Source organism: Protopterus annectens, chromosome 7.part0 (assembly GCF_019279795.1).
Source record: "Protopterus annectens isolate FY-2018-M chromosome 7.part0, PAN1.0, whole genome shotgun sequence".
In the NCBI taxonomy this organism is placed as follows: Eukaryota; Metazoa; Chordata; order Ceratodontiformes; family Protopteridae; genus Protopterus; species Protopterus annectens.
Genome location: NC_056739.1, coordinates 497,847,954 through 497,864,787, shown reverse-complemented (window position 1 = coordinate 497,864,787; position 16,834 = coordinate 497,847,954). Strand labels below are relative to the sequence as shown.

The 16,834-nt window shown below is 36.7% G+C and overlaps 1 protein-coding gene across 2 annotated transcripts in view; it reads left to right on the top strand.

The window, feature by feature from the left end:
* The window catches only part of LOC122806565 (procollagen C-endopeptidase enhancer 2-like), a 329,452-nt gene extending 316,707 nt beyond the window's left edge, over positions 1–12,745 (top strand). For both annotated transcript variants that reach the window (XM_044077101.1, XM_044077102.1), the window contains exon 9: positions 12,377–12,745. In XM_044077101.1, coding sequence (XP_043933036.1) covers positions 12,377–12,507 — 131 coding nt within the window. In that variant the 3' untranslated portion in view covers positions 12,508–12,745. The remainder of the gene's footprint in view (positions 1–12,376) is intronic.
* Positions 12,746–16,834: the final 4,089 nt, after the last annotated feature.

The window sequence follows — 16,834 nt, the reverse complement described above, 5'->3', positions numbered from 1 at the left end:
GGCAGTGGAGTTTTATGGTGTCGAGTTGCCAGCCCAGCGCCCAACCTTCTACAGAAGGCACACACACACACGCAGTCACACCTAGGGCCAATTTAGAGTGTCCAGTCCACCTACAGCATGTCTTTGGGATATATATATATAGATATATATATATATATATATATATATATATATATATATATATATATATATATATATATATATCCATGTATATGTGTGTGTGTGTGTGTGTGTGTGTGTATATATGTGTGTGTGTATATATATATATATATATATATCTATATTGGTATATATCAGAAAAAATCCCAAGGTATTGAGACAGGCACACTGTTAAAAAATTCCACAAGTCTGTTTATTATTCCAATTCCACAAAAATGTACTGTGTAAACGCTTTCATAAAAAATGACTTCCTCAGACACATCATAACACTTAATAAAAGACTCAGTTTTTATACCATACCCAATCAACACAAACCAGTTTCCCTCCAAAATGTTTAAAGGTACATACATATTTAATACCATTGTTCATTCATATAATGAATCAAATTAACATAAACTACAGGTTCAATAACATGCTAAAACATAATTATAAAAAGTTTTCATAAAACCTAAGCCATGTAAACTCATTTCTTAATATTTTTATTTCTTAAGACAGGTAAGAGGGATAGTGTATCATTCAGCCCATACCATCTATGGGCTCTGAGCCTAAAAATCCATTTCAGTTCTGTTGGTTCTGTGTCATTTACTAAATCACCAAGTCTTTTATTGGCATATTGTACATGAAGTACTTGGAATAAGAATGTGTGTTCATTCCCCATAGATATAGTATGTTTAGCTAATGCACTGTATTCTTCTCCTCTTTTTGTACAATATAGATGGTCTCTAATCCTGGTTTTGAGATGGTGTTTGGTTTTGCCAACATAAAATTTATAACACTTAACACAGAAGGCTAAATAAACTAAGTCTTTACTATTGCAATTGGCTTTAGCTCTAATCTCTGATAAATATCTGGTTTTGGGGTGCCTAAAAAAGCCTAGATGTATCAATATATTCACAGTAATTGCACTTGCCACACTTAATTGTGCCTCTTTCCAATTCATGGGTGATTACATTAGACCTCGGATAACACAGTTGCTGTCTAAGACTTTTCCTGTTTTTATATGTGAATTTAGGCTTCTGCCCTACCCACCTTTCATTAACTAATAAAATGTGCCAATTCTTGTTTATAATGCTTTTCACACTACCTATTTCCTGAGTGTATGAAATAACTAGGGGGGATTCTTATGTCTGTGGCTTCATCTTTATCTATACCAACTACTTTCGTTGAGAAATATGGCTTGCCTCTTCCATGCCTCTCAACCTTAATCTGTTCATATACTGAATTTATTTGGCTCTCAGTTTACCCTCTTCCTTGGAATTCCTTCTTCAAATCTACCAGATTAACAAAGAATTTGTCATCGCTAGTAGTGAGGCGTGATGATCTGAGTCCTTCTCCCTTTATTATATTTGAGAAAATATGGGGTGGGTGCATGCTATCCCTACGTAAATAAGAGGGTTGATAGCATTCTTTTCTATACATCCTGGTTTCAATACCTGCACTGCTTTGTTGTGCTACTACATCCAATAAGTTGATTTCTAACCTCGACTTCTTAGTAGTAAATTGTAAAAAATTATTAGTGTTGTTTAATTCTGTACATAATTCATCCAGTGCTTCTTCACTACCCTTCCACCCAATAAACAGATCATCCACAAAGCGTCTGTATATCCTGATCTGTGTATTCCCTTTTAAGTGTATATGATGGTGTTCCCACTCATCCATTACCAGGTTGGCATAAGAGTTAGCACAACTAGTACCCATTGCTAATCCAGCTATTTGCCTATAACATTTGTCATTGAAGAGGAAGATGTTATGCTCTACAACTATTTCCAACATACATAAAAAAATCTATTTGACTGTTCTGATGCTTTCCGTGTCTCATAAGGGATGCTTTCACCATTTCTAGTCCGTCAGAATTTGATATACATGTAAAAAGAGACGTGACATCCAAAGTCACTAACCAGTCAGATTTCTCTCCCTCTGAACCTCCACATATTTCATGTAAGCCATTAAGAAAAAGTTGAGTATCTCTAAGTATAGTAGGGCACTCATTTAACGCCACTTTCAACTGTTTATCTATATAAATAGAAATTGGCTCAATATGCCAGCCTGCTCCTGCCACTATCGGTCTGAATTTTGGACGTATGGGGTTTTTATGGATTTTGGGTAGCCCGTGTATTCGGGGTATTAAGGGTTTCTCAACATGGAAAAAAAATTAACCAGATCTTTATTAATAACACCCATTTGCATACTCTCCTGCAGAGTCCTGTTAATACTTTCATACATGTTATAAACAATGTCTGAAAAGAACATCTGCTAACATCAACAGCATTTCAGTATTATAGTACTCAGAGTCGAGAACTACTACTGGTCCTCCTTTGTCTGAAGGACGTACAACTATATCACTGTTGTTGCGTAGATCATAGAGTGCTTGCTTTTCACTGTCTGATAAATTACTTTCATATTGTGTGTCCTTCTCACAACTTTTAATAAACACATCTAAATGTTCCAGTACCTTAGGTGTCATTGTACTAGGTTTCTTAAAAGTTCTAACATACATAGAAGTGTCATTATCAGTAAATAAAAATTTCAAGGCTACATTGCGTACAAAGAGTCATAGTTCAATTAGCAAATCACTTACCTCAACTTTGGAAGAGGGAATAAAAGTCAATCTATATTGCACAAAAAGGGGAGAAGAATACAGTGCATTAGCTAAACATACTATATCTATGGGGAATGAACACACATTCTTATTCCAAGTACTTCATGTACAATATGCCAATGAAAGACTTGGTGATTTAGTAAATGACACAGAACCAACAGAACTGAAATAGATTTTTAGGCTCAGAGCCCATAGACGGTATGGGCTGAATGATACACTATCCCTCTTACCTGTCTTAAGAAATAAAAATATCATTTTTTATGAAAGCGTTTACACAGTACATTTTTGTGGAATTGGAATAATAAACAGACTTGTGGAATTCTTTAACAGTGTGCCTGTCTCCATACCTTGGGATTTTTTCTGATTTATATCTTTGGATTTTGCTTACTTGGGTTTGGGACATTTTTTGCTTATATACTGGTGTATATATATATATATATATATATATATATATATATATATATATATATATATATATATACACACCAAGAGTATCACTATTACAGCTAACCAGACGCCATGGCTCAGCCCTAAGGTATATGAGCTTCTGAATGAGAGAAACGCAGCTTACAGGGCTAAGGAGAAAGCAGCCCTAAGTGTAGCAACAGGTAATTTGAGGAGGGGTGTAAAGTAGGATAAGACGGTATATGGCAGAAAGGTACATCACCACTTTGAAGACATGAAGGATGCAAGGAGACTATGGTAAGGCATACAGGAGATCATCGACTACAAAACCAGGTCAGCACAGTGTGAGGAACTCCTGGATAGTTTGAACATCTTCTTTGGCAGATTCAAGGAAAGAAACAACAGGTTGGACTAAAGCTACTCATTGATGAGAAGGATGCAATACTCAGCCTCAGCACAAAGGAGGTAAGACAAGAGCTATGGAGAGTGAACCCCAGAAAGGCTACAGGCCCAGACAACATATTGTTCAAGGTGTTAAAAGGCTGTGCTGATCAACTATGCACAGTACAACGAATGAAGACCAACAACAAACATTGCTCAAGGAAATATTTAACACTGCTTTTGCCATTGCAAAAGTACCCCATTCTACAATGACACTGACATTATCCCACTATCTAAGAAAACCACTCCCTCCAGCCCTAACGACTACAGACCAGTCGCTCTGATATCCACTGCTATGAAATGTTTTGAGCAGTTGATTAAAAAGCATCTTTCATCATACATACCTCCTGATTTTGATCCTCTGCAGTTTATGTACAGGGTTAAATGATCCACAGCTGATGCCATATCAGTAGCACTACACATCTCCCTTGAGCATTTATAGGGCAAAGACAACTATGTGAGGATGCTGTTCATTGACTTCAGCTCTACGTTTAATATGGTAGTATCAATGCAGCTGACAGAAAAACTGGCACATTTAGGAATCAGTAAACATCTTTGTAACTTGATCCTGGACTTCCTGATTGAGACCACAGAGGGTGAGTTCAGGTAAGAACACATCAAAGTGCATCATGATTAACACCAGGGTCTTAAAGCATACATGATGGAAACACAATTGTATTGATATTTGACCCCTATCTAATGCAGTTAAAGAGATATTGAATATTATTTGTATACTGTTTATTTGTATTGCAATACTTTTCTTATTTCTCTAAATATCTCAACATTTAGTTTCAAAGACGGCACTGCATAGCCTCATGAAAGCTCACAGCTGTATGAAGAAAATCCTGCTGTTAGTATGTGTCACTTGAATGGTCACTGAAATATCTTAAGTTGTTTATATAACATTAAACAGTTAATATTCACTGCCTTCATTTTGGCTTATAAAATCCACTTTAAAGCATCAAACTGATGAATGCCAATAATGTAAAGGTTAATTTGTCCTGAATAGTTTCCTGTTACAATTTTCCAGTAACACTTATGGTTCCAGCGATATGAATATTTGTTTGAATTGTAAGGTAATAACTTCATTTTTTAAAGGCTCAAGCCACACACACACTGGGAGTTAATAGTACAGACTCAAAAGAGCTGTACTGGAGGGAATGAGTTAAACTGTAGTAAGCAGTTGCTACAGTTTAGACCACACATGGAGTGCTAAAGTGCTCAGGTTTGACAGCAAATGCAATGCAAGCTTTTAAAAGGCAGTATTGCATTAACAAAATATCAATATCAGCTAATCATGCCCCTACCAGCACTTTGTATCCAGGGCAGTTGCTCCTCTCAGCCAGCCCTAGCTACATTACTGATTCCAGTACAAAGCTGCACTGCATTGTTTGCTGTTTTAAGTGCTCTAACTGTAGTTATTGTGACAACCCACCACTGGACTAGTAATCAAAGGAGCCTCAATCCTCACCATTGGCAACAGTGGGGGACATGCACTGGGAGAATAACAGGTACACACACAGTATTTCCAGATGCAGCTCTCTGCATCAAGTGCAATTTCCTTTAAGAGCAGATAGAGACCACAGTTAATCCGGGGATAGTTTCTACCTTTTTCTCACTGCCACCAGCCATCTCCTTATAAGCTACTTTAAGGCCCATAACAAATGGTGCCCAATCTTAGTGTGTAATATTATTATTATTGCAAATGGTAGTTTGACCAAGAGCAAGGCTATTAGGAGTGACCCACACAGTGTCACCAAATAAATATGCAAGTATTCTCAAATTTGAAATATCTCTAGACAGATCAGCCACAATGAAAGGTTTAAATATATTTAAACATGAATAAAAGATCAAGAAAATACTCAGTATATATTCACAGTGACATCAGAGTTCAAAATCACAGGAAATATATAAAACAACATTGCAGGACAGTCTCAAATAACGAAAAATATCTAAACTAAGCTTTGCTATATTCCTGACTATATCTAAGAAAAGTATACTATTTCCTAGTAACTTACTTCATCAGAGCAAGACAGATGTGGTCAATGGTTCTATTCAGGTCCAAGACAGAATACAGAAGGCTCTATCTCTCTCAGAGAGAGCTCAAATTAATATCTCAACTATTACTGCTGGGATAGCTTGCAAAATGACATAATTTCTTGTCATCTGACTCGGTCAGGCGAAACCTCCTCTGCTGGAAGCTGGCAGCATTTAGCATCAACCTGTGAAAATACATAGACTTCAGATTTTGGCAGATGCTGGAAGTCATAAAACAATTGCATTCCTTCATACTTTCGGAGGTAGTAATAGTTCACTCTGAAGACAATACAGAAAGCATCTGGCTTATGTCTCTGGCCTAGCCTATAAAGTAATTTAATTTCAGCTATTTTTCTGAAGTTAACCTCCTGTATTCCAGTTTCCACTGTCAAAATATATACATTTAAACAGTTACAATAGTAGATCTACATTTCTGTTCTATTCCAGCAGGGCACACTGTGGTTACATTTTAAGCGCAAGCACTTTATAAAATACCTTTTTAACACACGTCTGTACAGAATAGTTTGATATACATGACATACAGTTCTAATACATTTATAACACAAGTGTCTTATATAGATCATGTTGATATTCACAAATGACATATAATTATTTACAAAATTCCAGATAGCTGTTCTGGCAGTATCTGCCTTTGCCACAGTTATTAAGCTCTGATTTCATTTTTGTCTACTGAATGTATGTCAGCCTAGTTCACGACTTATCTTTGCATTGGGGTAGTTCCAGGCCAGTCATCTTAGAGCTAAGGGCCTAATTGTTTTTCTATCTCTTCCACCCTTTTTTACTTGTGTTCATAAACCCAGTGTATCTATTGTTGCCTGCCCCTTATGATAATTTGACAACATAATTCTTTCCCTGTCCCTGTTTATTGGCTGTTGACAATAGGCACATATGTATCATTTTGCAAAGTCTCTCTCCTTAAACTACTCACCAGACTAAAAGATCTTTGATAAAATTGCTTAATATTGAGTGCACTGATACTGCTTGCATTGATTTTTGGTATAAAATTAGTGAGCTTTTTACTATAGTTAGTTTACTGGTTCTTGCTAGTGGAAGAAGATTTCCAGGCTAGTTGTTTTTGTATTGAAATTTAAATACTCACTAGCAAGTCCACCCTAACATTATTCTAAAACCAAACAACTCCAAGCAGTTACAGATACCACTGCCCCCCGATTCATTCCTGTCAGTATCATGGACCAACACTTCCCCACAGCTTCTCTAGCCCATCTGATTGAGAATTGCCTTATGCTGTTTGACAATCATCTGTTACTCAAATAGCATAACACAGTGTGTGACAGTTGTACATATATAATATTCTTTTAGGCAAAATCTCACACACAGTAAACGTTGTCACCAAATTTGTCAGCAGTACACCACACTTCATACCTCTCCAAGGCTATCACAATACACATAATCCATAACATGTTTTAGGCAAAAATCTCATACACAGTAAACTTTGTCACTAAATTTGTCAGCAGTATGCCACACATAATACCTCTCCAAGGCCATCACAACACACATAATCCATGTTTTAGGTAAAAATCTCACACACAGTAAACTTAGTCACCAAAATTGTCAGCAGTACACCACACAGCATACGTCTTCAAGGCCATCACAATACAAATCCATCATATGCTGAGGTTCTAAATATTAATTTGCCTAAACCTTAAAGATCTCCAAAAACACAACACAAGCACAAAGTACACTCAGCATATTAAGCCTACGTCTTCATATAGCACAAGCTTTCCTATAATCACAGATACTGAACCTATAAGGCAGACATCAACTCAAGCAAACATTTTTTGTTACATGTGACTACATTGTAAGGCATACACATCTGACTCTTAACAGGATGAGATTGTCTGGTCCCAGGGTCCATCAGTGCATTCAGGCCCTTGAACAACAAGTGCCAGTACCATAGTTCATGCCAGTATCAATAAATTGAGGGGTACCTCCATGGATTATATTAAGAGAAACAAGATGGTGTTATGTGTCCAAGGTAAGTATGAGCCTAGAATTGAGCAGCATTCTACCTTCTCTATGGATGATACAGAGATATGAATAAAAATAATTGACTTCAATAACTGGCTTAGTTTTTGGTGTCATTCATAAGTGGTCCAATATTTGTCAGCCTGGGAGGATATGAAAAGCAGACTGTGCTGCTTCTCCAGGGATGGCCTGCATCTGTCCCCTCTAGGGTTTTAATTATTGGCAAAGACATTGTCCACCCTATAATGCGTTTTTTAGGCAATGCCAGCCTGATAAAACTGACAACATAACAAAACAAGCAAAGGCAAATATGAAGGTGTTACTGATAAATGCTAGGAGCCTGAACAAGAAACTCCATTCCCTATAAGCTCTTCTCACCCTGGGAGACACTGACATCTGTGTAGTGGCTGAGACATGGTTTAAAACAATAGAGAGCACTCCAGCTGTGAAAGGCTATGATGCCTTCCATACGTTTAGGCCAGCCACTGTGCAGGATGGGAAATAAGGTGGAGGTGTATCCATCTACACTCAGAAGAGACTCACATCAAGGCTGGTAAAAATACATGATTCACTAAAGCTTCTTCATGTTCCAATAAGCATCAGAAAGGTCCTATACCATATGTTACCTAGCTACAGTACTTCCTCTGTAACAAAAGAAAGCCACAAAGCCTATCTTCAGGAACTAGAATCACTCTGTATTAAACTCAGTAACACTTACCTAGGTGACCTAAACTATCCAACTATAGACAGGGAAACCTATAACACCACTAGTGCACACGCACAGAGATTCCGGTTACCTATTGCATTCTCGAAAGCCGACAATGTCGAATCCGACATTGTTGACACAAGAATAGCGAAAGTGCAGAACATCGAACGGGTAAATGCAAATCGCCGTAAGGGGAGATTTCCATTTACTTCAATGTAGTGCAGTCTCAGAGTTGGTATATTTAAGTAGCGGGGGGTGTGTGGGGGGGGAGCGCAGCTCAGATTTTCTTTTTTTCTTTTTTTCTTTTTTTAATTTTTGTGAACATTCAAAATTTTAATGATTCGATCATTAAAGGTCGACCTTTAGTGATTCAAATCATTAAACTTTCGATGTTGTAATATAGACCCGAGATTCCTGGTCTTTGTCTATACAAATGCCTGGAACAATTAGAGTACCCACTAGGGGGAATAACATCTTGGATCTTGTCCTTACTAATATGGGAGCATCTTATACCATTCCTTGTGCATCTTCATCTGTGATTAGGTCTAACCATAAAGCAGCCTAATTTGAAATAAAACTGAAACCAGAGATCCCATCCATCCAAGGTACCTTTAGGAATTTCTTTAAGGCAAATTATTAACTCTTAAGTGATACATTGACAAGCTTCAAATCCCCAACAAATACAGTTAGCTCCACTGAATATGCAGAAATATATACCACCACACTATACCAGCATGTAGACAGCTGCATAGGAACAACTGCAAGGCAAATCCCAGAAACAAACCCACATGGTGGAACCATAATATCAAGAAGCTTTATAATAAATGAAAAAGAATTTTGACCAAAAGTAAGAAGAGTAATTCCCAGAATGTTACAGCCCTTGTCACTGAAATAAACAAATAAATCCAGAGCTTAATAAAATCCACAAAAGACAAGTTTGAGGCTAAAATAGCCACCCAAGCCAAAGACAATCCCAAGGCATTTTTAGTTATGTTCATAATCTCAAAAGCAAAATGCCATAATGTGCTGAGCTGATTCTGAACGATGTTGCCTACACTGAGGCTAAAGATATAGCTAACCTACTGGCCAATACATTTAGCTGTAACTTTACCCCTCTCTTCCCTCCATCTCTCCCTGAAGACTTACCTGAAAGTGGCTCACCTCCCACTATCATACAAGATCAAGTCCTAAAAGTGCTATCAAAAACTAAAAATACTGCATCGATGGGTCCTGACAATATCCCTGAATGCATCTTAAATATCATGAAGTAGAATTTAGCCACAACCCCTCTCGGCCTCCATACAGATTTTGTACCATACAAATGGAGATCAGCTAGTCATTCCTCTGCATTAGGGAGGACCTTCCACAGACCCAGGCAGAGATGGATCACATGACAGAAGTCTATGACAGTCAGGCATGACTGCTGAAGAAAGAAGAGTGGAACTGAGTTCAGAAAAGGAGCAAACGTTTTCAAGACACCCTGAACCCACATAGAAAAATGTGAAAAAGGGTGATGATGATGATGGTGGTGGTGGTGGTGGTGGTGGTGGTTGTGTTGCGGAGCCTGCTAACAATATATACTTGGGAACACATGTTCCATTAAATTGATATTATGATGAAGTAATCACAAAGAAGCGCAAAACACCAGGAACAGAAGCATTATGAAAAAATAAAAACTATATATATATTAAATATGGCCACACATCTTGATACTGATTTTCTGTATGTCGCTCTAAAATACTTAAAAGTACTTCTAAAAACAAAGTAAATGAAATACAGTAAGAAGGGGAAATAAATAAATCAGACAAACAGCTTTAGAACATCACAGTAACAGAGATCTGATATCGTGGTACATTTATGAGATAGCAAGCATATGTGGGTCCATGTAGCACATCTAGTTATGATAGAAGGACATGGAGTGAAACTATATATTCCTAGGGTGATGCATCCTACCTACCACTCACTGCAGTAATGATGTTATTTTAACAAAGAGATATCACTGAGAAAAGGTGAATATCAAAGTATGTTGTGAAGAAAATATATGCCAAAATAAACCGTAAGAGGCTTGGCACATATCTGTACTATTGCTTTTTATGTATTGACCCAGCAACACAAGTAAAGAATAAAACAAAGGAAATATGTAAGAGAAGCATTCATGCAATATAGCAAGTATTTGTTTTCAAGTATAAACACACAGCAAAACAAAAAATACAGACAGAAGATCAAAGACTGAGTGCTCAGCCCACACTTATTTCAAGGCAATAGCCCATAAATCTTTTAATCAAATTTGACTCTCCCAGAAAGAAGAGAAAGGGAATTACTTGGCTTTGAGAAGAAACTAATGTTATCCTTTCCTCTAGTTTTTGGCGATCTTGGACTGAGAGTAATTTAACAGGTTCACGTGACAGGAGGGGACTATCTGCCACAGTGAGGGTTCAGGAGGGAACTGTATCTCTGCAAAAATGTGTAGTTTGTACATTTTAATTTCACTCTACCCCTGTCTGGGAAACTGGCTATTGACATGTTATGTTCAAGCAAGTGTGCATTGAATTTGGTCTTCTTTCCCTAAGGTCAAATATTTTTTCCAAAGAATTACGGCAATTGCTGCATCGGTGCACCTTCAAAATGTGCACAATAACAGTTTTCAGATGCAAACATTTGTGTTTGATGGCTTTGTGGCTAATATTCATCTCTTCTGTGACTGACACAAGTACAATCACAATACAGCACAATGGCTGAAGTAAAAGCATGTTAAAGTATTGCAAAACTCGGCATGTTGTGATGAACCTTTCCATCTGTGTTATTTAATTCAAAGATCATTGCATTTCAAGGTGCTAATATGAGAATTTATAAACCGGTAGGACATATTTACTTTGTTGATACAACAGAAGTCAGACTGCCCCAATGATATCTATGCAACAGTTACAATCTTCACTAAGTTTTTTAAATGTTGTAAAACGTGATTTGCAGAGTATCATTCAGTCTGAACTTTAAAAGGGCCTTTAGAGACACAACAATTGCAAAAAAATGTATAGCTCATGTCAGGGCTACAGATAAGGATTGTGCAAATCAGTTTCATTCATTTAATTCTTTAAAATAAGCTTTAATAATTCAGCTATTTGTACTCCCCTAAAATATTCTCATAATTTGTTCTAAACATCAATGTTTGATAACAGATTTATTCCATAACTTTTTTGCTATTCTCTAATTACTTTGTGTGTGACAGAAGGGTACAGTGAGTATTACAGCATGATATCCTCTAGTTCAGTTCTCATCTGAGGTGCCTTTTGTGCAGTTTCTGCATGTCCTCCCCAGTGTTCATGTTGGTTTTCTCTGAGTATGCTGGCTTCATCTCTAACAAATGTGGTAGGTGAATTATCCAAATTGCCTCTGTGTGCATGTGTGCGTGTGTGCGTGTGTATGTAAAACGCAGAAGAAAGGCCTATGAATCTAATTCTGCTCTCTACTGGCCTAGCAAACTCCATGGATGGTTGTGACGGTTATCTTCACAGGTTCTCTTTAGAAGCTGGACATGAACTGTAAAGCATTGATAAGGACATACATGCTTGAAGTCGTAACTGTATTTTTTTTTTTTTTTTTAAGTTTTTTTTTTTTCCCCCGGACTTCTGCTAAAAAATGATTCATGCCCAGTTGGCACTTCTCACTCAAAAAACTTGCAGAAATAAATGACAAATAAATCTGAAAACAGCAGTTATATTTGCTACATTGTATTGGGGTTCAGAATGCTGCTTACTAGCATAGATGTCTACTGTTTAATTAGGTTTAGAGGTGCTGATAAAAACAAATCAGATGCTTTAGTAGTTAAAAAATCTTTGTTCACTGGTGAATATGTATGGAGCTATGGGTACATTGTTTTCCTTTTATGCAGTTAAGATTGCAAATGTTTATTTTTTTATAATATCCCAGAAGTGGAATTTAACATTTTTTGTATGGGTTCTAATTTTACCCATAAAAAATATATATCTAATACATATTAATTTTATTGTTTATTTTATTTCCAGGTCTAAGCTACATTCTGATGGGCCAGGTTGATGAGGAAGGCCGAGGCAAACTGCTGCCAGAAAGCTTCACTCTGCTTTACAAGGCTCCTCAGGAAAATATCCTGAGAAATCTACAAAAACGATCATGCTGAGGTCATGGGCGGAAAGGTGAAACCCTAACTATGCCAAGCAAGTAGAACGCTGTCAAGCATTGTGTGATGCAAGACCTGGGGGTAGGGTGAGATTTGAGGGTTGGGGAGTTTAGGGATATAGACTGAGAAATAAAACTCTTGCCTCATGGTACAAGAAATTCACATTCTCAGTATTAAATGTAAGACTCTGTTTAACCTGTAAGTTTTGTCTTTTTACTAAAGATTTTTAAAACATGAATGTCTGGTACTATTTCATTTTTTACCAACCTTTTAGTTATTTTGGTAAGTGTTTCTGATTTCTATACTTGTAAGTCTGGACATAATGACAGTGTTTGCCTTTGGTGACTGATAGTAAACCTCAGATATTGTGGTAACAATCTAATGCTTCTCAGTGCCATAAACAACGTTACTGTGATTTTAAAGAACAACTTTTATCATTATTAGTAATGGAGCTACAGAATTTAGTAAAATGCAAGTGAAAACAAAAGCGTGCAGAAATAATGGCAAGCAGAAGGCCACCCATTTGACGTTGTATGTACCAACATTTATCTTGAATTAAGGTTTTCTCATCTTCCTACTACTTTCAATCTATTACCTCAGGAATTAAGTATGGGGCCAAAAATAACCAGGAACAAAGGTCCTAAATTGCTGACAATTTTTAAAACATGCATACCGTTCATTTAGAACATTGGTAGAGTAATGCCTTCAATTGGAATGTCGAGCAGTATTGGCTTCATGTAATCCACACAGTTGTGCCAGAAAAAAAATTAGGAGGAACAGAGCAGGAAGTTGAGACAAAATCAGGGACACACCTGAAAATCATTGTCCCTTTGGAGTTATATATCTTCCTACCTTGTAACCTCACTACCAAACAAATATACACATTACTAACCAGCTGGATAGTCAAACAACCAATGTGAAAATTGTGCATTGATTTATCAGCTGACTAGAGGGCTGAGCAAGTGACTCTTCCCACCCTGCAGCTTAAAGCTGTGACACTAACTTCCAACTGAAATGTTTACTAAAATGCAGTTTCCACACAAAAATAAAGACCAGCATATTATGGATCATTTTCATTTAAATTGTATTCCCAAATAATAATTTATACTGGGTATAATGATCAGGATAGAGCTTGTGGATATGTGGGTTATATCATTTCAGACCTTTCTCAGTGACATATTATACACCAAATATGCCAATGAAACTGTGTAAATGCATACTCTTCAACAACTTCTAAATCATTCTGTAAATGAAATGATATATCTTGAGATTGTGGCTAAAGTGTGCTTTCTGACTAGCTGTAGATTGTCTAGCAGTATCTGTGGAGCTAAACAACTGTTAGATAAAAGACAAAGACAGAGTACAGAGACAGGAGATAAAAGCACAAGTGGAGTGGCAGCAAGGATTCTGAAAAATGAGGTGGATACTCATGTTATCAGAGATCATTAGTGAGTTATAAAAGGAGATCAGTCATCCTCAGTGTAATAAGGATATACAATTTTGTTTCCTTTTCTGCTCTGCTTTTTTTTTTTTTTTTTTTTTTTGCCTGCTGTCACAAATGTGAAATCTAGACAATTTATGAATTGATTCACTTGTTTGAGATTGTATAATTAGCCTTTGGGTCTTTTGGGCTTGGATATAGTTTTCCTGATCCCTATCCACAGACCTCTTAAATGTTCCTGTTTTGGAAGAATGTTCCTGTTTTTACACTTGATTTACCCCTGCACATGATGTTACCTATTTTTGGAGTTATGTGCCTATTTTCAGGCTTGATTTACTCCTTCACACAATTTTCTGAATCCCTCCTCATCAGATGTGATTTTTGAAGCTGCCTAGTACATAGAAAACCATATTACATGACCAACATATTAATGGCAACAATAATTTAAAGAAAGAGGACACACATCTTATATCTTCCTTTTTCTGAGACCACAATAAATGACCTTGTATGGTAGAATTATGAAATACAGTTCAGTAAAGTCAACAATTTTTATACTGTCTCTTTATTCATGTGCTTACATGTTTTCCACAGTTTTTATCATTTCTTTTTAAAACATGTTTTTGAGTAGTATCCCACATTATCACTGGAAGCAGGAAGGGTAATGTACTATTTGGTATTCAGACTTTATGCTAATTAGATGCCCAGATGTTTTAGCTGGATGTACCTACTTTTCAATGGCCTTTGCACCTAGTTTCACTGTCTGCAGGTTCAGAGGTATGCCAACCGAGGTCTTAAAATGGAATAATTTTACTTTCCTGCAATAAGTAGTCTGTATACATATGAGCTGCAACTTCTTAGCTATGATCTTAAATGCATGTTTTACCTTCGGCTCTGTTGACAAGCTCTATATCAAACAACTCAGTGTGGTTTAAGTGCATCTTTGCACAGATACATTATGAGATAAATTAAGAAATGTGACAGAAAAACAACTGCATCTCCTCTAGCAGACAGCATGATTAGGTAACAGGTATACCACAGAAAGCACATATATGGAAATTTGTTCAATGACACTAAGACTTGACAGTATGCTACATACACCGTACCACTTATGAAGTGTTTCTTCAAACGCTATTACTTAATAATATATGACAGGATACTTTACAACAGAATAATGACTCTTATTGTAAGAGCAGGTATATCTGGCAAAATTGTGTGCTTATGCCATTAAATTAAGCCATCACAATGCACACTGTGGATGTCAGAATAAAGCTGAAACATTGGTTAAAAAGTCCTTTTTACATGCTTTGTGAAGATGTTTTCAGTGACGTTCTTCTTCAAGGCAATGAATGACCAGCAGTTAGCCTATGTTTTTCTACTTGCATTATGAATTCACTGAAAGCTGTTTTTTTTTTTTTTTTGTGTGTACTATCTTTACCTAGTACATATTCCAGGTTTTTAGACCATAAACATATATAGCATTTCAAGTAAAAGTAATATGCGTTCTGACTGAAAATAAAAGTATATGCATTGAAAATTTCTGCATTTTTCATACCTAATTTTTCATATAAAAGCCACTTAACCTGAGATCAGTGCATGTACCATTTGTGCCAGTTCATATTAAATAATGCAGTGGTTAAAAGGGGAGTTGTACATGTTATATATGCAGCTAAAAGGTATCTGCATTGTGCATGATATCATGCCTTTATTTTCAAGCAGTATATAAAACAATTTAATGTTCAGTAGAGTTCCATGTCCTATCCATTTGTTTTATCTAAATATATACAATGCCTCCCAGGGCAAATAAACACTAGTACATTCAGATTGCATACATTTGTTAGTACCATTTTAATGTGACAAACTATAAAATAAATTTCTATAAAGGGAAATATTTTAAAAATCACAGTTTAAAAACCAAATAACAACTGGAGGAGGGGTAGCCTGCCATTTTAAAATCTCTGAAAATCACTATATCATATTCCCTTTATTACAATAGTTATAGTAATCCAGAGGTGTGCTCAAGGGAGGCTCTTGTTTTAATAATACTTGCATTATTTTTGTACATTTGAAGAAATTAATTTGACCATCCAGCTTCTAAACATTTGTACTAGTAAACATTGTGGGGTAGCGTGCTGTGTAGAGCAGACCACACTTCTTTAAGCACTTCACCAATTTCCTGTTCATCTTGTGAGATCCCCAGACATTCCCAGATCAGCTGATGGATATAACCTCTTCAACGTGTCCTATGTCTGCCCCAGGTCCTCCTCCCACTGGTTCATGACTGGTACCCTGGTCACATGAGGCACTCGAGCAAAATCCTTGGTAGATGCCCACATCACTTTCTCTGGCTCCTGTCACTGCAGAAGAACAATGCTGTAGGCTATGAGAAATGCAAGACGCACATCTGAGAGGTCCACCAATTTGAAAAATATACTACAGTTTGTAAATAAATGTAAGAAATGGGAAAAGTAACTTTAACATGAATAAGGCATTTTTGTATTGGGGGCTTTTTCCCCCAAACCTCCAACATGTGGAGCTGCACTTCCACACTCCTGGTGCTTACTTATACTTATTGTAAGATGGCTGTACCTTAGATTAGGGCAATGCACCAAGATACCACAGCTTCTGACTTTACATAAACTTCCCATGTTCACACTCATAGTCTAACTCTTCCAAGAATCACAGCTGTAATCACTGCAATTTCAAAATCTTTGTATAACCTCTTCAACATATCCTTCCAGATTGTAGAGCTTCCCATTTTGCTAAAGTGGCCAACAATCCTACATACAAAGGAACCTCACTTGAACTGCTTTAAGCTGTGATCCCATACTTTTGGTCATTACTCAAACCTTTCAACCAAAAGGGAATATAGAGACATGTTGGCTGATA